General features: G+C 52.2%; 1 protein-coding gene across 1 annotated transcript; it reads left to right on the forward strand.

Annotated features, from left to right (window-relative positions):
- The first annotated feature begins 2,943 nt into the window (after positions 1-2,943).
- PYGM (glycogen phosphorylase, muscle associated) lies at positions 2,944-27,785 on the forward strand. The gene is made up of 19 exons (XM_053278186.1): positions 2,944-3,309; positions 7,403-7,504; positions 7,856-7,934; positions 9,859-10,094; positions 11,422-11,533; positions 13,152-13,234; positions 13,803-13,946; positions 14,485-14,577; positions 14,748-14,894; positions 15,264-15,427; positions 17,335-17,449; positions 18,359-18,460; positions 19,301-19,448; positions 20,177-20,235; positions 20,350-20,491; positions 20,789-20,996; positions 22,444-22,578; positions 25,623-25,689; positions 27,139-27,785. Exons 1-19 carry the CDS (start codon positions 3,067-3,069, stop codon positions 27,289-27,291), a joined length of 2,532 nt encoding a protein of 843 aa, XP_053134161.1. The 5' UTR covers positions 2,944-3,066; the 3' UTR covers positions 27,292-27,785.
- Positions 27,786-27,872: the final 87 nt, after the last annotated feature.

Genomic DNA, 27,872 nt, shown 5'->3' on the forward strand with positions numbered 1-27,872 from the left:
GAAATGGGGAATTAAACCCCGATAATGTTTGTTGTTGGGACTCATGGATGCCCCAAGCCCTGGTAGGCCCAAAATAGAACAGAATGCAACCTGGCAACATTCCCACCCCGATCCCTTTTGGAGGAGTGCGAGAGACAGCTGCTTGTCATTAACTCAGCCAGCAGGGAAGGGGAGATCTGGAGCCTTTGGCTATTCAATATAGAGAAGACTGGCAATTTCCTTGTCCCCCCTTTAAGAATAGAATAATTCTCTCTGTCAGGGTGGGGTCTCCCTTGTCCTGCTTTTGTTTCCAGTAGTGCCTCTGGAAAGCTCACAAATGGGCCATGAACATGAGGGCCTCTCTTGCACTCTCCCTTGAGGAGACAGACTAACAGGATTTGAGTTGGAAGGGACCTTGAGGGTCTTCTAGCTTAACCCCCTACTCAGTACAAATAAAATGGGCTGCAATGGGAGACAGGATCCCATGGTAATGCCATTGCAGGCTTCTTGTAGGTATGAGGCACAAAGAAAGTGTGTGTGGTGTTTGTGTGTGTGTGGGAAGCATCTGCTTTGCCTGCAGAAGATCTCAGGTTCAGTCCCTGGCAGCATCTCCAGGTAGAGCTGGGAGAGACGCCTGCCTGCAACCTTGAAGAGCTGCTGCCAGTCAGTGTAGACAGAAATAGATGGACCAAGGGTCTGACTGATTCAGCAGCAGGCGAGTGTGTGAGAGTGGGGAGGGAGGGGCAGGGGAGAGAATGATCCCCAAAGGCTGCATGTGATCTACTTAGTGGTTGTTGTTGTTGTTGTTATTATTTTTATTATTTTATTATTTTATTTTACATTTATATCCCACTCTTCCTCCAAGGAGCCCAGAGTACTACATACTTAAGTTTTCTCCTAACAACCACCCTGTGAAGTAGGTTAGGCTGAGAGAGAAGCGACTGGCCCAGAGTCACCCAGCTAGTTTCATGGCTGAATGGGGATTTGAACTTGGTCGTGTCCTTTGCCATGGAACTTGGGGTGGCATAGATGGCCTTTTTGTCCCCACTTCCTCCTCGTAACAACCCTGCAGGGTAAGTTAGATGAAGAGTGAGTTACTCATCCAAGGCCACCAAGTCTGGCTGAGTGGGGATGTGAACCCAGGTCTGGGCTTGATTTCAGGGACTTTTCTTCAGGACCATCATATGGGAGGAGAGCTGGTCTTGTGGTAGCAAGCATGACTTGTCCCCATAGCTAAGCATGGTCTGCTCTGGTTGCATCTGAATGGGAGATTTGATGTGTGAACTCTGCAAGATACTCTCCTCAGGGGGATGGAGCCACTCTGGGAAGAGCAGATGGTTTCAAGTTCCCTCCCTGGCTTCTCCAAGATAGGACAAGATTTTTTTTATAGGACAAGATTTTTTTATTGAACCAACAAACTACCAAAGCATACAGTATGTTGTTCCTGCCTGCAACCTTGGCGAAGCCGCTGCCAGTCTGTGAAGACAACACTGAGCTAGATAGACCAATGGTCTGACTCAGTATATGGCAGCTTCCTATGTTCCTATCTTCTAGCCTGAGAGGTTGGGGAGCCAGAGCGGGTGTGCCTGGGCTGGGCAGGCATCAGGTTTAGATCCCGTTAGCGTCAGGACTGCAGGGAGGATAAAATAAGGTCACTCCAGGGCCAGCTCAGCCTGAAGCACAGGGCAGCCAGAGAGAGGGGTTCACAGGGTAGCCATGGCACTCTGGGGCCTGAAACAGCACCCAAGTGTAACCCCTGCTCTCCCGCTGGATGGCCTGTGGAGGAAGGAGAAACGGTCTCATGCTACAGTTCCTTCCCGCTTCCAAAATGAAAAGTAAGGGAGGGACTGGGTGTGTGATTTTAATAGAAAAACAGAAACCAGAGGAAAGTGTTGTGAGTTGCCCAGAAAACAAATTGTTATGGGGTGGCCGTATAAATGAAGTCGTTATTAATGGGGGCAGGGGTGAGTGCTATTTGGTGCTTTTTCAGGCACCGCTAATCCTGCTGTCAGCTCTGCAGAGGAGATACTAAGTAAACATGACCAACAGAAGGACTGGAGCATGTATAGAGCACCATTCCCTTCCCATAGCAAGAGTGGAAAGGAAAGGATTTCCAAGTAGACTCTCAAGCTTCACTATTCTTGTCTAGCTGTGCTAGGAACGTCGGAAGCTGCCATATACTGAGTCAGACCACTGGTCTATCTAGTTCAGTCTTGTCTTCACAGACTGGCAGCGGCTTCTCCAAGGTTGCAGGCAGGAATCTCTCCCAGCCCTATTTTGGAGATGCTGCCAGGAAGAGAACTTGAAACCTTCTGCTCTTCCCAGAGCGGCTCCATCCCCTAAGATGGGAATATCTTGCAGTGCTCACACTTCTAGTCTCCCATTCATATGCAACCAGGGTGGACCCTGCTTAGCTAAGGGGACAAGTCATGCTTGCTACCACAGGACCAGCTCTCCTCTCTACTGCTCAGTAGTAGAGAGTAGTAGTAGTACTTTCTCAGTAGGAGAAAAAAGCACTCTGTCTGTACCCTAGGGACCTTCTGTACGTGAAGCATGTAACACAGCCATTGGACCTTCTACTCTTCCTGCCAATGGCAGCAGTTCTCCTGCATTACAGGCAGGGCTTTGTTTCCCTGCAGCCTGCCTGGCTGGAGATGCCAAGGATTGAATTGGGCTCCTCCTTTGCTTGAAGGAGGTGCTCTACCACTCGACACATGCTCACAGGCTTGTCCGGCTGAGCCGTCTCATAGAATCCAAATTCTGATTTAAATCAACCGCTGGGGCGGGAAATTGCGTGTGCGTGTGCGCAGAGGGGGAAATGGAAGAAATTTCCTGAGAGCGAGGAATTGCCTGGACCCGTGGGGCGGAGCCGAAGAAGCCAGGGGGAGGAGCCGAAGTGGAGGTGAGCCCCCCGCTCATGAATAATGCACAGGGCCGGGGGGTTTAATAATGCATGAGGGGAGGGGCTTGGGGCGCATTTGCTGGTGCCCAGGCGAAGATCGCGGCGCCCCCGGCTCCCTCCAGGCGCACAAGCCAGCCCGTCCGCCCCGTCTAGCCGCCCGGCTCTCCGCCAGCCCTCCCGCCAGGATGTCTCGGCCGCTCACGGACCAGGATAAGAGGAAGCAGATCAGCGTGCGCGGCTTGGCCGGCGTGGAGAACGTGACCGACCTCAAGAAGAACTTCAACCGGCACCTCCACTTCACGCTGGTCAAGGACCGCAACGTGGCCACCCCGCGCGACTACTACTTCGCCCTGGCGCACACCGTGCGCGACCACCTCGTCGGCCGATGGATCCGCACCCAGCAGTACTACTACGAGAAGGACCCCAAGGTGAGCCAGCCCGGAGGAGCGGCGGGGCCGGGGCCAGGGCCAGCCAGGGGGCTTCCCGACGGCGCGCACCGCCCGGCGCTGCCTTCCCCCTCCCCCGGGGAGCGACCGGGCTGCTGTCGGGATCCCGGGTCAGCCGCCTGGCCCGTCCGCTCCCTGCTCCCTCTCCCGGTGCCCGCCTGTCCAGCAGGAGGACTCACTGGAATCCCAGGGCTGGAGTCGGAGACACGTGACGGCCTGGGGATGGGTGGCAGGCCCCGGGCTCCCATTGGGTGCTGGAGTCGTGGGGGGGGGGGAGGAGATCCAACGCAGGGGGCGGGGCTTTCACGCCAACACCCCGCCCCCGCTCCGTCGTCTGCGCTTTGCTCTCCTAATGCGGGATGGATGCCTCTTCCTTGGCCGTCAGGTCGTCTTCTTGCTTAGCTGTCAACACGTCTCTCTCCTTCGTTGTGGCTAAACGTGTGCCAGGCTAGGCTGACCAAGGCGCGTGTGTCTTGATCCCCCTTGTCTGTCTTGACACCCGTTGCACGTCCGGATGAGTCCCAGCAACAAACTCGTGTTTCTTCCTCCTTCTGTCTTTGCGTGCGAATGACTTGAGGGCCGGGGGCGAGTCTCCAGAGGAACCAGTCCGAGATCTTTGCCCCGCGGCGGGCCGGACTCCAAGATGCTCGCTCGCCCTCTTCGGGGCAAGAAGGCAGCGGGGCGGAGGGAGAGATCAGAGCCAGCGGACATTAATAGCCGCTTGAGATGTCAGGCAGCTTGCTGAGAAATGGCGGAGGCCTGCTCCCAGCTGCAGATCGGGGTGCAAGAAGTGGGGGCAGTTTCCTGGTGTCACAATCATGCAGAAGCCAACTATAAATTTAAGGGAAGGCGTTAAGCAACTGTCTTTTTTCCTTCTGGGGGCCCCTCTTTTATTATTTATTTATTTTTAAAAGGGGGAAAGCAGTGGGGGGGATACTTGGTGTGAAATAGCTTGGGTTTTTTGCAGCACACCCGTAGAAAAGCCATCCTTCTATCAAACGTCTTCTGCTCTAATCCCAAATGCACAAGGCTGCTGCCAGTCATTGCTGGAGATAAGACCCTCTGCATGTGCTCAGAGGTGCTCCTGCTTTGTGGGGTTCTTCTGAGGGCCCAGGATGATGGCTAGATACACACTGCTGCATCCACATTACAAGCTCTCTGTGCACGCTCTTGCCATGCAACATTCCCACAACCTGACTAGTAATATTGCCACACTGATTTCAATTCCGGTTCTCCAGCTCATGTTCTTGGGTTTTTTTTGGTGTGTGTGTGTTTTTTTTAAAATAACTAAGTTAGACCAGCTTGGCTGATTCAGAATGAGGACTGAGAAATGGGAGAGATCTGTGTAACCTGCCTTTGGGCAGGGGGCCAGCATGAGGAGAGGGGATGGGGCCAAAGCTCAGTGGCGAAGCATCTGCTTGGCATGCAGAAGGTCCTGAGTTTGATCCCTGGCAGCATCTCCAGGTAGGGCTGGGAGAGATGCCTGCCTGAGCTGCTGCCAGTCCGTGCACACAAGACCGAGCTAGATGGACCAAGGGCCTGACTGACTCAGTATGGTGCAGCTGCCCACGTACCCAAGCAGATTCCCTTCTTCCAGGCTAACACTACTCTAATGCCAGGGACCCCGGCTCCTAATTCTCCCAAAGGTCTCCCTTTTTGTCCCAAGTCAGCAGGCACAGGGTTGCACCCCAGAGGTACAGGTTTTCTTCCCTTCTCTGTCCCCTGCTAACTGAGCAAAGAAGCGCCTTTTAAAAGTGGTGATTCTCTTTACTAGGCAAGGGGAGAGCAACTGGCCCTATCCGTCCCCAGCACACCACCCCTCCAGTGACTGTTGCTGGTGTCTGCCTTATGTTTCTTTTTTAGATTGTCAGCCCTTTGGGGAGAGGAAGCCCTTTTATTTACTGACTGATATCCATATAAACCGCTTTGGGAACTTTTGTTGAAAAGCGTGATATAAATATTGGCCGTATTCATCGCATTTTGCAGGAGCAACCAGGGCAGTGGCAGGAGGGGGTGGCGGGGGCAGCAACCAGCTCTTCCCTCTCTCTTTAAATTTAGCCACACGGCTTGACATTTGCAGTGAACTTCTGCCATTTGATTTCCAAAAAGGCCTGTATCAGCAGGACAGAGGCCCCCGGGAAGGATACCAGATACGGGTGTCGAGAGCACACCCGAGACAGGCTGGGATCGCTCTGGGAAAGGTCAGTCGGCCGAGGGAAAGACAGTGAGCGAAGCTCTCCATTTCTGGGGGCCGTGGCTGCAGGATCGCTGTGCCACACAACCCCTCACCTCTCCGACCTCATTGCTCTGACCCCGTGTTGCCAGTGGGCTGCTGGGGGATCTCCGACCGGGGTTAATTGAGGCCAGTAGTTTCCTCATAATTTTTCTTTGATGCAAAATAATCAGGAAAAAGAGTGTCTCTGAGCACCAGCAGTGTTTTTCTCTCCCCACCAAGTTACCACCGCCAGAGCAAAGGGCACCAGTTAATTTCTGGAAAGAGAGGTGCCCAGGCTCAGCCCCACCTGCAGGTCATGATCTGACCTGGAAGCCATCCCAGCGGTCTGATGGCAGGCTGAGGCTGCCAAGTGGTGGGAAGGTGTGTGGAGAGACAGCCTTGAATCTTACATTAGGGACATTGGAAGCTGCCATATACTGAGACAGACCCTTGGTCCATCTAGCTCAGTACTGTGGTCACGGACTGGCAGCAGCTTCTCCAAGGTTGCAGGCTGGAATCTCTCTCAGCCCTATCTTGGAGATGCTGCCAGGGAGGGAATTGGGAACCTTCTGATGCTCCATCCCCTGAAGGGAATCTCTTCCAGTGCTCACACTTCTAGTCTCCCATTCAAATGCAACCAGGGCAGACCCTGCTTAGCTAAGGGGACAAGTCCTGCTTGCTGCCACCAGACCAGCTCTCCTCTCTTCATTCATACCTACATTCATGTGCTCCAGGATTGAAAACACTATTCTGCAAAGATGTGGGCACACGGGCAGCTGCTTCATACAGAGTCAAACCCTTGGTCCATCTAGCTCAGTACCGTCTACCCAGACTGGCAGCGGCTTCTCCGAGGTTGCAGGCAGGAGTCTCTTTCAGCCCTACCTTGGAGATGCTGCTAGGGTGGGAACTGGAAACCTTCTGATGCTCTTCCCAGAGCATCTCCATCCCTTATGGGGAATAGCTTACAATGATCACACTTCTAGTCTCCCATTCAAATGCAACCAGCGTGGCTTAGCTAAGGGGACAAGTCATACTTTCTACCACAAGGCCAGCTCTCCTCCTTCAATCATCCTTCCATAGTAAGATAGGAAGGCTTACTATGAGTTCCTGAGTTAGACCATCAGCTCTCTGACTGGCAGCAGCTTTCCAAGGTTTCTGGCAGGAGTCTCTCCCAGCCCTACCTGGAGATGCAGCCAAAAACTGAACCTGGGACCTTCTGCACAGCAACATAGGAAGCTGCCTCCTACGGAGTCAGACCTTTGGTCCATCCAGCTCAGTATTGTCTGCACTGACTGGCAGTGGTTCTCCAAGGTCCCAGACAGCTCTTTCCCAGCCCTTCCTGGAGATGCTGCCAGGAAGGATTGAACCTGCGACTTCCTGCATGCAGAGCAGATGCTCTGCCCCTGCGCTATGTCCGCATTCCTGGCTCCTGTTCTTGTTTCCCTTTTCTCTTTTGAGGGGCAGTGGCCCTGGAGAGCATGAGACTCAATAAATTTATCCAAATGCAGGATTGTAATAAATTCTGCCTTGAAGGCTAGCATCACTTCTGAGGCTCCGTCCACCCACACCCCAGCAGTTCTGTTGTTGTTTTTGTTATTATTATTTTATTACATTTTATATCCTGCTCTTCCTCCAAGGAGCCCAGAGCAGTGGACTACATACTTAAGTTCCTCCTCCCAACAACCCTGTGAAGTAGGTTAGGCTGAGAGAGAAGGGACTGGCCCAGAGTCACTCAGCAAGTTTCATGGCTGAATGGGGATTTGAACTCGGGTCTCCCCGGTCCTAGCCCAGCACTCTAACCACTACACCACGCTGGCTCCACCACGTAGTCCGCACTAACCCCCTCCTCCTTTCTTCCAGCGAATCTACTACCTCTCTTTGGAGTTCTACATGGGTCGCACGCTACAGAATACCATGGTCAACTTGGCCCTACAGAATGCCTGCGATGAAGCGACTTATCAGGTCTGGGGCGGGGCTACCAAAGAGTGTACTAGTTGCAGATGGTGGGGAGGGGAGGATTAAAGCCGGCAGCTTGTGCAAGGCAGGAGGGTGGTCAGCATCCTTCCCTGAAACAGGAATTTCCAGGTGCTGACTACGACTCCCATGGTCCCCAGCTGCAACGGCCTTTGGCTTGAGGGGATGGGAGTTGTAGTCGAGAACATCTGGGAATCTCTGCTACAGGGAGAGCTGGTGGCGTGGGGGATGGCTGGACACAGTGAGACTTGGTTTTGTCGGCTGCTTCTCCTCTCCACTAACTCCCCCTCTCCAATCTTGTGGGCTCCTTTCTCTCCCCTCCTTCCTTTTGCTCAACAGCTGGGGCTGGATATGGAGGAGCTGCAAGAGATCGAGGAAGATGCTGGGCTGGGCAACGGAGGCCTCGGGCGCCTGGCAGGTGAGCGGAAACTCCCAGGATCCTCCTTTCTGAAGCAGGGAGGCAGGGGCGGAGCTTCTGTGTGGCGTGGCGTGGCGATCCCCTCAAGCCGCGGGTTGTTGAGTGGATTATATAAGATGCTTCACTTGCTTCTCTCGGCGGCTCGCATTTTGCTGAGCAGTAGAATATCCACCATTCGGCAAAAGGATGCTCCAGATCAGTTCTCTCTCTCTCTCTCTCTTTTTTTTCTTCTGGTGGCGCATTTGCCACTCTGTGACCTGCTGCATGCCCTCCTGCTCCTCCTTCTGGTGCTGCAGGCCTAGTTAAGAAAAGGGGGGCAGAGCGGGAGAGGAACTGTCCAAAGGCAATAGGGCACTGGAGGTGCTAGATAGCATCACCAGCGCTTGACTGGCCTTTCAGCATTTTATTTTCCAGTCTATCCCCCTTTTCTATATTGCCCTGAAGGAGGAGGAGGCAGCAGCAGCAGCAGCAGCAGCAGCAGCAGCAGCAGGGGTGTGTGCACACGGAAGCAGGCGGGCTTTGGGAGGGCTGCCTCGTAGAGAAAGGCGCGGACTTGTTCTCTGTTGCTTCTGAGGGCAGGACTAGAACCAACAGGTTGAAATGATGAGAAAGCAGACTCTGGCTAGGCATCAAGAAGCATTTCCTAACTGTAGGAGACAGTGGAACTGTTTGCCTCATGCAGTGGGCTCTCCTTTGCTGGACGTTTTCAAGCAGAGGCTGGACGAGCCTCTCTCAGGGATGCTGTAGCAGTTTCCTGCACTGAGCAGGGGATTGGAGTAGAAGACCTTCAAGGCCCCTTCCAGATGTAAAATTCTGTGATTGCTTAAGCTCTGCGTAAGCTGGAAAGTCAAGCTGTGCCTCTCAGCGGCCTTTTTTCTGCAGATGCTTTGTTCATGCTCCAAAAAATGTCACTACCCCAGAGGTTGACATCCAGAATTCTAGTCAGTCTGTCTAGTTGATCTATTTATCGATCGATCTATCTAATATTTTGAAGAATTTGTACAAAATGAAGTCATATTTCTCAATTACCTTCAGAGACCACATTTTTCATGAACAATCCTGCCACTTAAATGAGCGGAATGCACTGCTTTTTACACCTGTTACCTGGGCTAAGTGAGCAAAGAGGCACCTTTTTAAAGTGGCAATTCTCTTAATTTAGCAGGGGGAGAGCAACTGGCCCTGTCTATCCCCAGCACAGCCTCCCTCCAGTGGCTGTTGCTGCTGTCTATCTCATTTCTTATTTAGATTTGGGGACAGGGATCCATCTTTATTTATATCTATGTAAACCGTTTTGGGAACTTTGGTTGAAAAGCAGTATATAAATTCATCGTATTCGTATCCACAATTTTCAATTTTTGCGGCGGGGGCCAGTATTTTTACAATAAAATTGGAATATAATCATATTTAATTGTTATTGTTCTCAACAGCTTTTTAACACTCAGTGATCAGGTCAATCATTCCAAAATGACATCATTCCCCAAAGTAACAGAAGAGCTTTCTCTGATCCAAAATTTCTATGATTCCAACTTACCATATATGGTAATTATTCAATAAAATGAATCATGTTTGAAGTTGAAATCCAACACATTTCAAGCTGCTCTTTTACTTTCCTTTTGCAAGCACATTGACCAAAAAAAAAAAAAAAAAAGCTATTACATATATTTAATTTCTTGAACTTCCCTGTAAGTGTAATCTATACAAAATGACTTTGCCTGGTTAACGACGGGCCTCACTTACTCCTATACATACCGTGTTTGGGCATGTGTTGAATATATTTGTATCCTGCTTTTTGAAATAAAACCTTCTCAAGACAGCACTTGGGGTTGAAATGCGTCCCTAGAATCATAAACAGTGACGAAAACCAAGCACAGAGGCACAATCTGCACTCACCGTCCTCCTCTGGTGGTTTCTCTCTGCCGCCCAGCCTGCTTCCTGGACTCCATGGCGACTCTGGGCCTTGCCGCCTACGGGTACGGCATCCGCTATGAGTTTGGCATCTTCAACCAGAAGATCTGCGGGGGCTGGCAGGTGGAGGAGGCAGACGACTGGCTGCGTTATGGCAACCCCTGGGAGAAGGCGCGCCCCGAGTACATGATCCCCGTGCATTTCTATGGTCACGTTCAGCACAGCCAGGATGGGGCGAAATGGGCCGACACGCAGGTGAGTGAGCGACTGGGGGAGCAAGTTTGAGAGAGGGGAGATGAGCTGTGCCGATGCAGCCGTGTAGCAGGAGGTGAGAAACGCAAGCGGATGGGAGCGACTTACCTTCATCAGATATGGATGAAGATAAGGGGAGACCTAGGCCTGGAGGTGGACCCCTCTAATAATGAGGACTAGAACCTTGGAGGTGATGTAGGGAGCCAGTGCAAACCCTTAAGGGAAAGCTTAGGGAGAGGAAGTGAGTTTAGTGCAGTCCAGAGAGAAGAGATCCTTAGGAACGTAAGCTCTGCTAACTTGGCAAAGAGGCACCTTTTAACGTGGTGATTCTCTTGTATTTAGCAGGGGGAGAGTAACTGGCCCTATCCACCACCAGCACAGTACCTCCAGGGACTGTTGCTGGTGTCTATCTTAGGTTTCTTTTTAGATTGTGAGCCCTTTCAGGACAGGGATCCATCTTATTTATTTGTTATTTCTCTGTGTAAACCGCCCTGAGCCATTTTTGGAAGGGCGGTATAGAAATCGAATAAACAAACAAACAATAACATGGGAAACTGCCTTACATTGGGTTGGACGCTGAGCCCAGCTCAGGCATGGAGTCAGCTGAACAGTGGCTTTTGTCCAGCCCTGCCTGGCGGCCCTGAGCAAACACTCCCTCCCTCGTCCATTTTTCTCCCTCGCTGGAGGAAGGGAAAGGGAAATAAAGGCTGTCAGGCAGCAAATACTGCCTGAAATTGATGGTGGAGAACTTGCTCAGGGCTCTTCGGGGCATGGGTGAGGGAGAGCTCGCTCGGGGATATCTGGAGTCCAAGCCACGCACCCCCTGTGGGTTTCAGCGGCCTTTCTCATTGGCGGCCCAGGTTCTTTGAACCCGTTTGCACAATGGCCACTCCGCCCCTAGCCCATCTAGTTCAGCACTGACTGTCAACAGCTTCTCCAAGGTTGCAGGCAGGAGTCTCTCCCAGCCCTACCTGGAGATGCTGCCAGGGAGTGAACCTGGAACATTCTGCATGCAAACATGCAGATGCTCTTCCAGTAAGCTATAGGGAATATCTTACTGCGCGCTCACATATAGTCTCCCATCCAAATGCAGACCAGCTTCCCTCCCCTTCTGGAAAGAGGGCCAGCAAGGAGAAGGTTCTTCTAGTCACTCATTCCCTCCGTGGGAACTGAATTTATAACTTTGGCCCTGGCTGTAACTTGCAAGGAATCATGCCCTCTCTGGCTCCCCCTGCATCCCTGGCATCAAGGGTAGGTTTGCAGCCCATGGGTGGCACAGGGGCCCTCGTGCCCTACTGGTGCTGAGTCCCCCCCTCCTCTTGCCTTACAGGTGGTCCTGGCCCTGCCCTACGACACCCCCGTCCCCGGTTACCGCAACAACACCGTTAACACCATGCGGCTGTGGTCTGCCCGGGCCCCCAACGAGTTCAGCCTGAAGGACTGTGAGTGAGCTTGCTTTTGCTCTGCTGAGGTGTGGACAGAGGGATTATTGTGGGATGGGGGATTTGGCCTGTAAAGGAGGCATTGAAGTGGTCTTCCTCCAATGCAGGGGGCTAGGCAACACTTCCTAACCTGGGGAGACCTCTTTTCCTCTAGTCCAGTGATTCTCAAACTTCGGTCCTCAGGTGTTATTGGACTTCAACTCCCATAATCCCCAGCCTCAGTGGCCTTTGGTTGGGGATTATGGGAGTTGAAGTCCAATAACACCTGAGGACCCAAGTTTGAGAATCACTGCTCTAGTCCATGATCCCGGCTCACAGATTTTGTCTAGGGGTACCCTCTCAGGAGACAGATGCTCACAGTGATTTTTGGCCATGTCTGTCCCCCTCTCCTCGAGATGGAAAATAGGTGGCAGCATTGCTGCACTCACAGCTTTCCATGTGTTATACCACCCCTCTTTATTCCTGCCTCCCAAATGATTAAGGTAAAATTGAAGTCATTTTTGCACAGAGGAAAAGGTTATGGTCAGGGTAACGGTGACAAAATGGCTTGTACCCTCTCCCTGGAGTAATCTTTGGAGGATGCTCCTGCCAATTTTCATTCCCATTCCTCTGACAACATCGATGAAACTTTATAGTGGTTTTTGCGTGGTTAAAACTTTTAAACGTTTCTAAAACACCATTGAACATTTCGCCGCTGAAGGCTCAATGGTTGGGACACTGTGAAAGCATGAGAACACACTGAAAGTCATAAGAACAGCCCTGCTGGATCAGGACCAAGAAGGCCCATCTAGTCCAGCATCCTGTTTCACACAGTGGCCCACCAGATACCTCTGAGGAGCCCACATGCAAGAGCGGAGGGCATGCCCTCTCTCTTGCTAATGCTCCCCTGCAACTGGTATTGAGAGGCATCGTGTCTCTGAGGCTGGAGGTGGCCCACAGCCACCAGACTAGTTGCCATTGATAGACCTCTCCTCCGTGAATCTGTCTAAGCCACTTTTAAAACTGGTGGCCATCACCACATCCCATGGCAAATAATTCCATAGATTAGTTATGTGCTGAGTGAAAAAATACTTCCTCTTGTCAGTCCTAAACTTCAGTTTCATGGGGTGGTCAGGGGAATTCTTCAATTCCCCAGTTCAGACCCTGATTTGGAAAAGTGATTCTGTAACCAGTTTGGACACTGTAAGCTGGTTTAAATCTCTTTCATGCAAACACAACAATACGCATAATACAATAAAAACTGGGAAACACAGAACATTAATCTACCAATTACTTGCAGAGGGCCTGATCCTTAAACCACTTACTTTGAACAGATGACCACTTTTGGCAATCTGTTCAAATTTGGTCCTTGTTCAAGGCAACCAAGAAATGTTTTGGGTTCCGTTCGGATTCTTATTCTTATTATTTTAAGCTGATGTGGTTTTCGGGTTCAGATTCAGTTTGCCTCCCCGCTTTCCTCCTGGGGCTATTAAATGTGCAAATAAGTGTAGAATTTCCTCCCGCCTCTTGTGCACACTCTCAGCCTCACTTTCATACTCCAGAGATTGATTGCTTGAACTCTCTCTCTCTCTCTCTCTCTCTCTCTCTCTCTCTCTCTTCCTCCTTCCCCCTCTCCCAGTTAACATTGGTGGTTACATCCAGGCGGTCCTGGACAGGAATCTGGCAGAGAACATTTCCCGTGTGCTGTACCCCAACGATAACGTAGGTTTCCTCTCCCACCGCCCCAGCTTCTCTCTCCTCTGCAAAAAATGGGCCAGAGCAAGGAACCAGAATCCAGAATTGTCTGGGTTACCCAGTCCTTTGAAGCAGGGGTTCTCAAGCTGGGGACCCCAGATGCTGTTGGACTACAACTCCCATCATCCACGTTTAGATCGAGACTGTGGGAGGGGTGGGTTTAACACTCTATCCCTGCTGTAGTCCATTCTGGATGGGCAACTTTCCCACCCACCCCACGGCTGGGGCGGGAAAGAATGTCCCATTACCCAACTCCAGGAAACACAACTGCGGGGAGTTGTGATCCAGATCAGGACCATGGTGGGGAAAGCGGGTTAACCCCCTCCCGGTCCTGATCTGTGGGGGTCTGATCCGGCTGCTTTCCCCTGACTTGAACCCACAGTCTTTAAGGTGCCCCTAAACTCATACTGTGTATGTTGAGTGGCTGCGTCCCTGCAGGGTTGGGGGACGGCAGTTGGGGGGTCCCCTCGTTCCCTACCCCTTTCCAGCCATTTCGGCCACCCTGACTTACCTCCTTCCCTCTCTCCCTCCGCAGTTCTTTGAGGGTAAAGAGCTCCGGTTGAAGCAAGAGTACTTTGTGGTGGCCGCAACCCTCCAGGACATCATCCGCCGCTTCAAATCCTCCAAGTTCGGGAGCCGCGATCCTGTCCGCACCTCCTTCGATGCCTTCCCAGACAAGGTGCTGGCGAGGAGGAGATGGGAGGAAGGGCAGGATTCGCTCATTGGTGTCCCACCACTGACTTCTCTGCGGGGTGGGGTGGAGCTCCTAGCTTCTCCTTTCCGGGTGTCCTTTCTCCTTTCCTGGAACAGAAGGAGAACCCTTGGCTGTCAGCATAGTCCCGTGGAAAGGCCGTGCAGTGCAGTGCAGTGGGTGGAGATCTGGGAGCTGTCTAGTCAGATCGAACTGAGTACCGTCTACTCTGACTGGCAGCAGCACTCCAAGGATTCAGGCAGGAGTCTTTCCCAGCCCTACCTGGAGATGCTGCCAAGGAATGAACTGAATGAGCTTCTCTGAGCTACGGCCCCATCATGGCCTTTTGCCTAAATCTCTGCCGCGGACTTACCGCATGGTCTTGGGCAAGCACGCCTCTCTGCCTCAGCTTGTCCAGCTGTAAAATGGGTGCAATGGTGTCCTTTCTCCCCTGCGGAGGCTGGGCTTTTATTTCTCCAGTTCTGAGTCTTTCCCCCACCCCATTCATACTCCCCGTCTCCTTCAGGTTGCCATCCAGCTCAACGACACCCACCCTTCGCTGGCCATCCCGGAGCTTATGAGAGTCCTAGTGGACGTGGAGAAACTCGACTGGGACAAGGTGAGGCCGTGCGTCACGGGGATCGGGCCGGAGTCCAAACCGTCAGCTTCCCTAGACTTCCCATGCTACGCCCGATCGGCTGGGCCGCCACAGCAGTCAGGGAGGCTTCAAATCTCCATGCCGGGCAAGCTTGCCTGCACCCCTTTTGAGCCACATTCTTCCCCTACCAGGCCTGGGACGTCACCGTGAGGACCTGTGCCTACACCAACCACACTGTGCTGCCCGAAGCTCTGGAGCGCTGGCCCGTCCACCTCTTTGAGACGCTCCTGCCACGTCACCTGGAAATCATCTACGAAATCAACCGGCGATTCCTTGACGTGAGTGCAAAACCTAGTGGGGTGGGGAGGAAGTGGGAGGAACCGTCCAGTACCCACAACTATCAGTGGGGTGGCGTGGGGTGGGCTCTCTTTGGCTAGAGGTTCTCGAGCAAAAGTTGCGCAAAAGTTGCGCAAAAGTTGGCAACGGGCGCACTCTGGATTTCCTGCACCGCACGAGGGTTGGACTATACAGCTTCTCAGGTTCTCCCCAGCTCTAGCGTTCTCGGATGTTTTGGGTACCAGCTTCAGTTTGAGGGCTTAATCGTGGGGTACGGGGGGGGGGGGGTAGAAGGCGGCAGCCTCTGTTTCCCGTTCTTGGCGGGGTTGTGCTTCTTTGGGTCTGAGATGGCTCTCTCTCTCTTCCCGCAGAAAGTCTACGCCAAGTTTCCTGGGGATCTGGACCGGATGCGTCGCATGTCCCTGGTGGAAGAAGGCAGCGTCAAGCGCATCAACATGGCCCACCTCTGCATCGTGGGCTCCCACGCTGTCAACGGAGTAGCCCGTATCCACTCTGATATCCTGAAGGCCACCGTGTAGGTACTCCCCACTGCCCACTGCTGACCATCAGGCTTTGCTCTTTAGTGCCTCCTACAGCCCTCTTGCGGTACCTTGCCACCTTCCCGTCCGGGTTTGCATTTGGCGTTGCAGTTTCCCGCCATCCCAAGTTCTGGGGTTGGAACTTTCCTTTTGAGGAGAGTACTGGCGATTTGGTTGGTTTATTGTGGAGATTTATTATCCTGCCTTCCTTTTTATAAACATGATGTCCAGGAGAAGTCACAAAAAGGGAAGAGGTTTGGTCTAGGAAAGAGAGCTGGTTTTGTGGTAGCAAGCAGGACTTGTCCCCTTAGCTAAGCAGGGTCTGCCCTGATTACATGTGAAAGGGAGATGAGAAGTGTGAGCACTGGAAGATGTTCCCCTTAGGGGATAATGGGGCCGCTCTGGGAAGAGCATCTGAGGCTCCAAGTTCCCTCCCTGGCAGCATCTCCAAGAGAGGGCTGAGAGAGATTCCCGCCTGCAACCTTGGAGAGGCCGCTGCCAGTCAGTGTAGACAATGCTGAGCAAGATGGACCAGTGGTTTGACTCAGTATATGGCCGCTTCCTATGTTTCTATCAATAAAGTCAGAAATATGACGGGGGCTTCGGATGAGGCGTGGACTCCGGGAAGCCTCGTGCTGATGAACTTGGATTTTAGTGGGGGTCCACTAGACATCAGCAACCAATCATGACTGGCTTGTGCTTCCCCCCCACTCCTGTTCAGTTCCTTCTCAGAATGCAGGACACTTGGTTTTTGTGTTTTCTGTTCTGGAAGAAATGGAGCAGTAGCACTATCCCCTCGAATTAGATGGCTGCAGTGCTATCTGCTCACCCGCCTTTTGGAAGAGGCATGGATTTGACATCTGTAGTCGCATTTTAGGAAGTTCATCTCTGTCCTCATTTCTCTTCCATTCCCTGTCTCGGTGCACCTTCGCCAGGACATTTCTAGTTGCCTTTAAGCGCCTGTATGTGCTCTAATATGCCTGACTTTCTTCCCCACCCCCACCCCCCAAATTAATTCTCATTTGCATTACTTCACTATGCTGAAATGGCTTGTGGAATTCTCCACTTGTGGAATTCTCTGCTACAAGATGTGGTGACAGCCAACAACCTGGATGGCTTTAAGAAGGGTTTGGATAACTTCATGGCAGAGAGGGCTATCAATGGCTACTAGTCGGAGGGCTTTAGGTCACCTCCAGCCTCAAAGGCAGGATGCATCTGAGTACCAGTTGCAGGGGAGTAACAGCAGGAGAGAGGACATGCCCTCAACTCCTGCCTGTGGGCTCCCACCAGCATCTGGTGGGCCACTGTGTGAAACAGAATACTGGACTAGATAGGCTTTGGGCCTGATCCAGCAGGGCTGTTCTTAGGTTCTTATAGCACCAGTTCAAAGTAGTAGTAGTGGTGGTAGTAGTAATTAAAAATAAAAACCACATTTAAAAAAAAAAGGAATTAGCTAGCAGTAAAGGACGGGGGGGAGGAGGGAATGTGATTGCATAATCAGGCCAGTCTCCATGGCGTGGGAGGAGCTTGGCTCATTGATTTAAAGTGGTGCTTAAAGGCGTGAAAGCATGCGGGTCAGTTGGCAACCCTAAGCAAACACCTTATTTAGCAAGCAGTAAAAAAAATTTTAGTGGGAGGCACAATTTATCTCCATGTCCACCCTTCGGTTTCCTGCCCTGAGCAGAGGGATTAGACTTGAAGACCTTCAAGGTCCCTTGTAAACCGCTTTGGGGACTTTTGTTGAAAAGCGGTATGTTTAAGTATTTGTCGTGGTGTTCGTAACTCATTCTCCTGATTATAGGATCATATTTTCTTGCTGCTCCCTCTGCTGCCAGGTCTCCTACTTCTGTAACTTTTAAAGCTATTCTTCCTTTTTCTATCTCCCCCACCCCTCCCTCTCCAGGTTCAAAGACTTCTATGAGTTTGAGCCTCACAAATTCCAGAACAAAACCAATGGCATCACCCCACGCCGCTGGCTGGTGCTGTGCAACCCAGGGCTGGCGGAGATCATAGCGGAGGTGAGATGGTGTGGGGTGGGTTGGATGACAGCCGTTGGGGGGCAGAAAAGGTGGGGGGATATTTTGCCCAGTCGATTTTCTCAACTTTACAGTTGTCAGAAAAAAATAGGAATATTTATTCTTGTAATTTTAACATGACCTTGCGAATCGTACATGCTGTTGGATTGAAATGTTTTTAAAATAAAACAACAACAACAACAACAATTAAAACAAGGTGCTGATTTTAAAGAATACCAATTTTGGTTGTTTCCATCCAAAGAAGTAATATGATAAGATCCAATTGGTTTTTCAAGCACATTTTGAACGGGTGTGAAGTCTTATTTTTGGAAGTCTTGCAGGTTCATTATGAGCCACAAGCCGCATTCCTGGTTTCTGGCATGTGTGGGGAGGTGGGGCGGGCTATTCTGTGGCATGCTCAAGGCACTCTGTATGTGTTTGGTGGAACACTTTAATTTTTGACATGGCCCTTGCTGCACTAAGGCATTGAAAATAAGTCCTGTGTCTCCTCCCAAGCTTGAATTAAAACTCCGGACATTCCGAAATCAAGTGGGTCAGACAAGGGAAGTGGAGGAAATCAGCACAGCCCAAAGCACGGGGCAGAGCATTTGCTTAGTAAGCAGAAGGTCCCGGGTTCAATCCCTGGCAGCACCACCAGGTTAGGGTTGAGACAAATCCCTGCTTTGAAGCCCTGGAGAGTTGCTGCCAGTCAGAGTAGACGACGCTGAGCTGGATGGGTCAGTGGCCTGACTCCGCGGGCAGCAGCTTCTCCTGATTTTAAAGCAAATCCTGCAGAGTGATGCAGAACCGTCACACTTGATCACAGTGTGGGTGACCCGGCTGCAGCCCCTTTGGGGAGAGCGCACACCCACACTCTCGCTCTTCTTGACGTCCCTCTTCCCACCCCTCCAGCGCATTGGGGAGGAATACATCTCTGACCTGGATCAGCTGAGGAAGCTCCTGAACTTTGTGGAAGACGAAGGCTTCATCCGGGACGTGGCAAAGGTCAAGCAGGTGAGTGGAGGAAGTGGGCGGAGAGAAATCCCCGATTTTCACCCAGATCCAGAAGGCAGCTGGAGGCAGGACTTGAAGGAAGAGCTGTTTGACCCTAAATAGAGAGGTTTCATATGTCAGCCAGGAATCCCATCTTCCCTGGATCTCAGGCTGGGCCCAACCCAAAGCCTGCCTTCCCTTCCTCCAAAGTAGACCCATTGGGAAGGCAGCCCCGGACAGCCACGTGAGCATTCTGCCTCCGGAGCTCAGCCCTGGCCGGGCACCATCTTTGCTCCTGCGGTCCCTGGGACGATAGGAGGGGTTCTAGGGATGGGACAAGATCTCTGCTGTGGGGTTCCCCAAGGCTCTTCTAAGGGGACCAACTGAAGGAAAAGTGACAAACTCTGTGCAAGGTGTAAAGCATCTGGGGGGGAGGGGGGTTGTTGGGGCTGGGGTTTTTGGTTAGGGTGGGCTCCTCCCCCCCGCCACTGCACCCCGCCCCTCCAGGTTTTCCTCTAGGTTGATGGTTCCTGACATCCTCTTCTTGCTACTTGCCATATCGGCCCTTCTGTCTGTAGCAATCGACTTGTAATTGAACTTTGGGAGTGGATAGGGGGAATGCAGTGAGCTCGGGCGAAACATCAGTGGCAGATCCCTTGCTTTGCCTGCAGAAGGACTAGAGTTCAACCCCGGTATCTCTGGGTAGGGCTGAGACAAGAACCCTGCCTCAAGGGGCGGAGAGCCGCTGCCAGTCAATGCAAATATCCCTGAGCTGGATGGGCCAAGAATCTGACTCGGCAGGAGGCCGTTTCGTACCTTTTTATAGAAGCAGTTCATCTTTCCTCGTCTTCTCCATCCCAGGAGAACAAGCTGAAGTTTGCTGCCTACCTGGAGAAGGAATACAAGGTGAAGATCAATCCCAACTCCCTCTTCGACATCCAGGTGAAGAGGATCCACGAGTACAAGCGGCAGCTGCTTAACTGCCTCCACGTCATCACCCTCTACAACCGTGAGTGCTGCCCCCCGGCCATGAGACCCCCCCCCGACCAAGCCTGCTATCCCTGAAGGATCCCCCCCCCCAGCAAACATCCTGAAAGGGCTCTGAAGGAGGGTCAGGAGAGAGTGGGAGCCGGTGACTGCCCTGCCTCTCGGCCTTTTGCCCCAAAACTAAAAGGGGGCAGGGAAAGGAGTGTGACCCACAGCAGGTGCTTTCTTTCTCCCAGGCACTCCCTCTCTCTCTCTCTCTCTCCTGCTTCTAATTTCTGCCTTTCAAGGGGGCAAATCGCCCTTCCGCCCCGAATCCAAGTGGTTCACTCATGAATTTAAGTGCTGTGCAGGACATCTCCGGCGCACCCTTACTCCGAGTCAGACCCTTGGCCCACCTAGCTTAGCACTCTCTGCACTGACTGCCAGCAGCTCCCCAAGGTTTCAGGCAGGGGTCTTTCCCTGCCCTACCTGGAGATGCTGCCAGGGATGGAACCGGGGACCTTCCGTGTGGAAGTGCTGAGCTGACGGGCCCCATCATCCCCTAAAGCGAACTTTCTTGCAGCGCTCTTCTCTCGCCACCCATCTCAACTCAAACCAAGGCTAACCCTGCTTAGCAAAGGGGGGGCAATTCACACTTGCGACTGCAAGACCGGCTGTCCTCCTCCACGCATTTGGGGAGGCGATGCTAGACGCGCAATTCCAATCTGTCTTTCTTTTGCATGTTTGTACTTTGTTCCACCTCCTCTGCAGGGATCAAGAGAGAACCCAACAAGCATTTTGTTCCACGGACGGTCATGATCGGAGGCAAAGTGAGAACCGGAAGCCGCGGGGAGGCTCGGGCTACGAGGCAGAGGGGCGTCTTGCACAAGGGACGTCGCCCCCACAGCTGGAAAGCTTGACGCACCCTTTTTCTCGCCCTGTAGGCCGCCCCCGGCTATCACATGGCCAAGATGATCATCAAGCTGATCACGGCCATCGGAGACATTGTCAACAACGACCCCGTGATCGGTGACCGGCTCAAAATGATCTTCTTGGAGAACTACCGCGTCTCGTTGGCTGAAAAGGGTAGGCCTGAGCCTCTTGGGCTGCGGTCGGACTACAACTCCCATCACCCCCCTGCCGCAACACATCGACCCACCTTTTCCCTTTTTGAATGTGGAAAATGTGGAATGTGGCGTGGGGCTGGGCTGAACAGGGGTGGTAGCTCCCACCCCACGCCCCCCAGCTCAACAGAAGAGAGCCCCCGCTTCCCAGGGGGCCTCTTGGCCCAGTTCGCCACCGGATGTGCCCTGCTTCCCATGCTGGTCATGAAGACCGGAGGGACCCCCGCCCCTGAATTTGCCTTTTCTGCCTCTCCTGCAGTGGTGCCCGCAGCTGATCTCTCCGAGCAGATTTCCACAGCGGGCACGGAGGCCTCTGGCACCGGGAACATGAAGTTCATGCTCAACGGGGCGCTCACGATCGGCACCATGGACGGAGCCAACGTAGAGATGGCCGAGGAAGCTGGCATGGAGAACTTCTTCATTTTCGGCATGCGGGTGGAGGATGTGGAAGAGCTGGACAGGAAAGGGTAAGCACCCTCCCAGGAGGACCGGGCAGGATCGTAGTCCGCATTCTAGACTAGAAGGCCCCTTTCAGCCTCGTGTGGATGCTCTGCCCTCTGCCATTTCCACTAGGAAGCTGCTGCCTCCTGAGTCAGACCACTGGTCCACCTGATTCAGTATTGTCAGCTCTGACTGGCAGCAGCTCCCCAGAGCGTCAAGCAGGGATTTTTCTATGCTGCCAGGGATTGAAGCTGGGACCTTCTGCATGCAAAGCAGATGCTTTACCGCTCAGCTCTGGCCGCATCTCCTATTTTAGAGTGCTTGCTGGGTGCTGTTACACCATCCTGAAGTTGCAGATAGCAAGCAGAAGCCTCCAGTGCTCCTGGCAATTAGAGAATTAAATGCGTTCCGCCTTTTGGGGCTGTGTGCATTTCATGGGCGCATGGTTTATGAAATAATTTGCCTTATCAGGAAAATTATTATATTCTGAAATTATTCTGGGTCTAGTTTTCTTATGACTCATTATAGATAGCTGTAGGATTTCCTCTGCTGAAGGGGGAAAGTGAGGGGGTGAGTCTGAGAGGGTGTAATGCTCACTCCCTGGCTAACTGAGCAAAGAGGCACCTTTTTAAAAAGTGGTGATTCTCCTCATTGAGCAGGGGGAGAGCAACTGGCCCTATCCAGCCCCAGCACAGCATCCCTCCAGTGGCTGTTGCTGGGGTCTGTCTTATGCTTCTTTTTTTAGATGGTGAGCCCTTTGGGGACAGGGAGCCCCCTTTTTTTTAATTGATGTCTCTGAAAACCGCTTTGGGGGCTTTCATTCATTCAATTTCTATACCACCCTTCCGAAAATGGCTCAGAAAAATAATAAATAAGATGGATCCCTGTCCCCAAAGGGCTCACAATCTCAAAAAAAACAGAGACACCAGCCACAGTCACTGGAGGGATGCTGTGCTGGGGGTGGATGGGGCCAGTTGAAAAGTGGTATATAAATATTTGTTGTATTCATATTCTTTAATCTGGGGCCATGGGAGAGCTATTCCCGGATGCCAAGAAATGAGGGGCTTTGGAGTGGCAGGGGCACCATAGGGCGGGCATAGCTGGGAGTCAGGGCCACAGAAGGGGGCTGGTCAGTCACTGACATCTTGGACCCCATCAGTGTTGGTGTGAGCACTATAAGAGATTCCCCTCAGGGGATAGAGCCACTCTGGGAAGAGCAGAAGGTTCCAAGTTCCCTCCCTGGCAGCATCTCCAAGATAAGGCTGAGAGAGACTCCTGTCTGCAACCTCAGAGAAGCTGCTGCCAGTCTGTGAAGACGATACTAAGCTAGGCAGACCAAGGGCCAGACTCAGTATATGGCAGCTTCCTATGTTTCTATGTAAGAGGGGACTGCTCTGGAGCCAAGAGAGTTGCCACCCTTCCTCTCAAGGCTGCCTGCACTGGGGTGAGTCCTTGCCCCCTTTCTCCCCACAGCTACTGTGCTAAGGACTATTATGACCGCATCCCTGAGCTGAAGCAAGTGCTTGACCAGCTGAGCAGCGGCTTCTTCTCCCCCAAGCAGCCAGACCTCTTTAAGGACATCGTCAACATGCTGATGTACCACGACAGGTGAGCATCCCGGAGCTCGGAGGGGAGCCCTGGCGCACTTGACAGAAGGGGCCATCCTGCCTCTCGCTCTTGCTGGAGTTCTCGGCTCTGCAGGCTCCTTTTGTGCAGAGTGGTCGGCGGAGACCTGTGCAGTCCCGCGGTCTGCACCACATGGGTTGAACTTTGGGAAGTGTAAGCATTGGGAAGGATGGCTTTTGGCCTCTTCTGGGCTGACAGTTTTGCACACCAGACCTCTCCCAGAGTAATGCACCACTGAGAGACCTTCAAGGCCAAGTGGAAGATAGATCATCCTGGAGAGAATCTATCAATGTGGTTGCTAAGAGTTGACACCAACTTGACGGCACTTATTATTATTATTATTATTATTTACATTTTATATCCCGCTCTTCCTCCAAGGAGCCCAGAGCTGTGTACTACATACTTGAGTTTCTCTTTCACAACACCCCTGTGAAGTAGGTTAGGCTGAGAGAGAAGTGACTGGCCCAGAGTCACCCAGCAAGTCTCATGGCTGAATGGTGATTTGAACTTGGGTCTCCCTAGTCCAGCACTCTAACCACTACACCACACTGGCACACTTCATCAATCAATCAATCTGTAGCATCTGGGGAAGCTTCAGGCTGTAGGTCATGGACACAGTTCATTAGGCAACCGATGTTCCTGCTCCTGTTCGCTTATTTATTTGATTTATTTATCTGACAAATTTATATCCCACCCAAAACTTACATCTCTGGGCCGCTCACAATAAAACACAAATTAGAAAAATATATATAAAGGCTAAAACCACAATAGTTTAAAATTTAAAACAAGGTTTAAAACTATCAAAACGGAATCTAATCAAAAGCCTAGGTGAACAAATGTGTCTTGGCAGACGTTTAAAAAGTTGTCAGAGATGGGGAGGCTCTTATTTCGGCAGGGAGTGCATTCCAGAGCTTTGGGGCAGCAACGGAGAAGGCCCGTCCCTGAATAGCCACCAGACAGCAACTGCAGATGAACCTTGCCTGATGATGCTCTCAATGGGCGGTGGGATTCATAGCGAAGAAGACCATGTTATCTTAGACACTTGAATGGAGCTTGCTCAAGAGAATGTGGAGAAAGTGGAGAGAGAGAAATACTTCTCCCTCTCCCATAACACTAGAACCAGGGGTCATCCCATGAAACTGATTGCCGGGAAATGTAGGACCAGCAAACGGAGGTACTTTTTCACACAACGCATCATCCACTTGAGGGATTCTCTGCCACAAGATGTGGTGACAGCCAACAACCTGGATGGCTTTAAGAAGGATTTGGAGAACTTCATGGCAGAGAGGGCTATCAGCGGCTACTAGTCGGAGGGCTATAGGCCACCTCCAGCTTCAAAGGCAGGATGCCTCTGGGTACCAGTTGCAGAGGAGTCACAGCAGGAGGGAGGGCATGCCCTCAACTCCTGCCTGTGGCTTCCAGAGGCATCTGGTAGGCCACTGTGTGAAACAGGATGCTGGACTAGATGGGCCTTCTTGTCCCACGGGATCAGTCCCCTTTTAAAAATGGGTCTTTTTCCCCACTTTATGCCAGCTTTGCCCAGCAGGTGGCAGCCTAAGGCGGGGCTGAGGATATACTATCCCACATCATGCCTGGAAGCCCCCTCCTTGCTGCCTGGATGCTTTGGTTCATGTCCCCTCCCTCCCAAGTTTACGAAAACCAATTCCCGGATTTCAGATCCAAAAGGCTGTGGTGTAGAATTGTCGTGTCTGTGTGTGATGGGAGACCTGTGGAAACAGGCTTCCACTATACATAACAATTCATTTCTTCTATTTTATTTTATCCATTTATCCATTCATTCACTTCTATTTCTATACCCCTGCTAACTTGGCCAAGAGGCACCTTTTAATGTGGTGATTCTCTTTATTGAGCAGGGGGAGAGTAACTGGCCCTCTCCACCCCCAGCAAATCATCCCTCCAGTGACTGTTGCTGGTGTCTGTCTTATGTTTCTTTCTAGATTGTGAGCCCTTTGGGGACAGGGATCCATCTTATTTATTTATTATTTCTTTGTGTAAACCGCCCTGAGCCATTTTTGGAAAGGCGGTATAGAAACCGAATAAATATATAATATATAAATATATACTGCCCTTTGTCCCTAAGACCCCAGGGCAGCTAATAACAATATAAAAACCATTCAATAAAAACAGGACAAATGCAGCTAAAAGTTCAAAAAAAGAGCAAGGGTTGGGCTTTTTGCCATTTTATTCATTGGCAAACCTGCCCCCCCCCCCAAAAAAAACCCTGAATAAAAATGGCGGCCTTCTTCGCTTTGCTCCCAAAAGCTTATATAGCACCAGCAGTGCCCATGGTGCTGTAGCATGCAAATTAGATCCCTGCCCCAAGAAGCTTACAAGCTAAGCTTCTGCAGCATAGCGGGGAAGACAGCAGAGAGACCGTTGGATGCTGAAGGCGTGTGGTGGAGCACGGATCGGTGGCTGCCTTCCCATGATGCAGTGCTTCCTTCCCCTGGATCCAGCGCCGCCCCGTCCAATAGGCAGACCTAGGCACTTGCAAAGGACACCAGTTCTGGCAGTGGCGGGGGGCAGAGGCTCTCGGGGAGACAGAGAGGCTGGCCCGAGCCTGCACTGCAGAGGGGAGGGTGCCAGAGATGGGCATGCAGTCGAACTCTCTCGAGCCCTGGCATCCTAAGGAAAGAGACCCTTCTGCTGCAAGAGTGCAGAGTGCGGAATATGGGTGGGTGGGTGGGTGCAGTGGCCGCTCAAGGTCTCTGCGTTTTGAGGTAGGGGGCCAAACTCAGTCCCTCTTGTGTGCACCTTTCTTCTCCCCTCCCCTTAAAAAAGGGGGGGCCCAGAAGGGCATCTTGCTCCCTTGCGGGCGCCCCTCGCAGTCTCACCCTCCTGCCCCTGGCTGGATGTGACTCCCAGGGCTGGGGATAGCCTAATCTTGTGCTGCTGCTGCTGCTCCTGCACCCTTGCCTTGCGGGCAGCTTAAGAGTGGCGTTTCAGGGATCTTCTTGCTCTGTTTAGTAGTCAATGAAATGGATTTGTTCCCCTTCTTTTGGTAGGTTCAAAGTGTTTGCCGATTACGAAGCTTACATCAAGTGCCAGGAGCAGGTCAACGCTCTTTACAAGGTGAGGCCGCCTTGGGTTGCCAGTGGCCGGGTTGCGGAAAAAAGTACCGTAGCAAGCGGTGCTTGAGTTATGGGGAGGGGGGGAGGAAAGAGGGGGTCCCTCGTGGATTTTCGGGATTTCAGCGCTGGCAGGGAGCTTGGAGGTCTTCTAGGGCAGCCCCCGGCTCGGCCCAGAAATCTGCGACAGCGGGGGTGGTCATCCGTCCAGCTGTTGTTGGACTACAAACCTCATCACCCCCCCTGGCTGCAGCTGGGGATGATGTCGAACAACAGCTGGAGGGCCCAGGTTGCCCCACATTGTGTGACATCATCCCTGACAGATGGCTGTCCAGCCTTGAAAATCTCTACAGAAGAGCCCATGAGGCATGCTGTTCCACTGGCCAACAGCTGAAATGCCTCTCGTGTCTAGCTTGAATCTGCTTCCAACGGGCCGACATGACAAGTCGGCCCACTGGCTGCCATGCTGCTGCAAGCCCTGTTGCTTGGTTTCTCCCAGCTTTAACCAAACCATGCCTTCCCCTGCTGCCTTCTAACACAGTAACTAGGAGGGCTGGGCCCCTCTGCTCCCTGGCCAGCCACAATCTGAATAAGTGACCAGGACATTGCAGGGTGCGTGAGAGTGTGTCTCATTGAACTTTAAGGATCTAGGAAGCAGCCATATACTGAGTCAGACCCTTGGTCTGTCTCACTCAGTATTGTCTACCCAGACTGGCAGCGGCTTCTCCAAGGCTGCAGGCAGGAGTCTCTCCCGGCCCTGTTTTGGAGATGCTGCCAGGGAGGGAACTTGGGACCTAGATGCTCTTCCCAGAGCGGCTCCATCCCCTGTGGGGAATATCTTTACAGTACTCGCACATCAAGTCTCCCATTCATAGGCAACCAGGGCGGACCCTGCTTAGCTAAGGGGACAAGTCATGCTTGCTGCCACAAGACCAGCTCTCCTCCCTTTTCAGTAGGGTTTGAAATATAGTAATAACAGCAGTTTGGGTTGGGTAAAATCGAGTAGCCTTGTGAGTATGTATGTTTTGAATTATGATAGCAACGGTTTATATGTATAGTTATTGTGAACTGTGCAGATAAGCAAGCGGGAAGTCAATAATTTCTTATGTAGAATTAGATAAATGAATGTAATTTGAAATGTAAAAGCTATTGTAAAAACCAATAAAAATTTAAAATGGAGAGCTGCTGCCAGTCAGTGTCAGCAACACGGAGCTTGATGGACCAAGAGTCTGACTCAGTAGGAGGCATCTCCCTTGGGAGATGGGGCCATAGCTCAGTGGTTCCCTCCCTGGCAGTATCTCCAGGTAGGGCTGGGGGGGACTCCTGCCTGAAACCTCGCAGAGCCGCTGCCAGACAGTGTAGGCAGTACTGAGCTAGCTGGACCAAGGGTCTGACTCGGGGAGGCGGCTTCCTGCGATCCATCACCCGGCTCTCTCTCTCTCTCTTTCCGCAGAACACCAAGGAGTGGACCAAGAAAGTCATCAGGAACATTGCCACCTCCGGGAAGTTCTCCAGCGACCGCACCATTGCTCAGTACGCCCGCGAGATCTGGGGCGTCGAGCCCACCCGCCACAAGATCCCCGCCCCGGATGAGCCTCGGGAATGAGTACCCAACTCCTCCAACTCCTCCTGTCCTCCCTTCTACCACTAACAACTTCGACGAAGCAGCTGCAAATCAAGGGGTCCCCCCCCACTTTTTTTTCTGTTTGCAAGGGGAGGGAGATGAAAGGAGATTTCTTTTCTGTTCAGCCACCTAGCCCCAGCCCCACTCTTCAGTTTAGAATTCCCCTAAAACTGCCTGCCACAAATTGGGGGCATTAAATCCACCCCACTTTCGCTCCTCCCTCCACTATTTATTTTCAAGGGGGTGTCACCCAACCCCTCCCTTTTGTGTGTGTGGGTGGGGTGGGGTGGGGGTGGGGTGCGTGCCTAATAGCTCCCACCTCCCCATTTTAATAGGGCTCCCCTCTTGCATTTTGACGCTGGGGAGAAGGGGGTGGCCGGGTTGCATCGTCTCCTCTGCAAAGCAGAACCCGAGGGCAGTGTGGGATTTGGGGAAAGGTGCCGCTGTGCCGGAAAAATAAAAGGTTTTTAAATGAGCGTCCGCTGCAAAAAATGTATTCTTTAGGAAGGGCAGGAGTCCTTGGATCTCAGAGGCTCTCCAGGATGCTGTTGGACTACGACTCC

Source organism: Hemicordylus capensis, chromosome 14 (assembly GCF_027244095.1).
Source record: "Hemicordylus capensis ecotype Gifberg chromosome 14, rHemCap1.1.pri, whole genome shotgun sequence".
NCBI lineage: Eukaryota > Metazoa > Chordata > Lepidosauria > Squamata > Cordylidae > Hemicordylus > Hemicordylus capensis.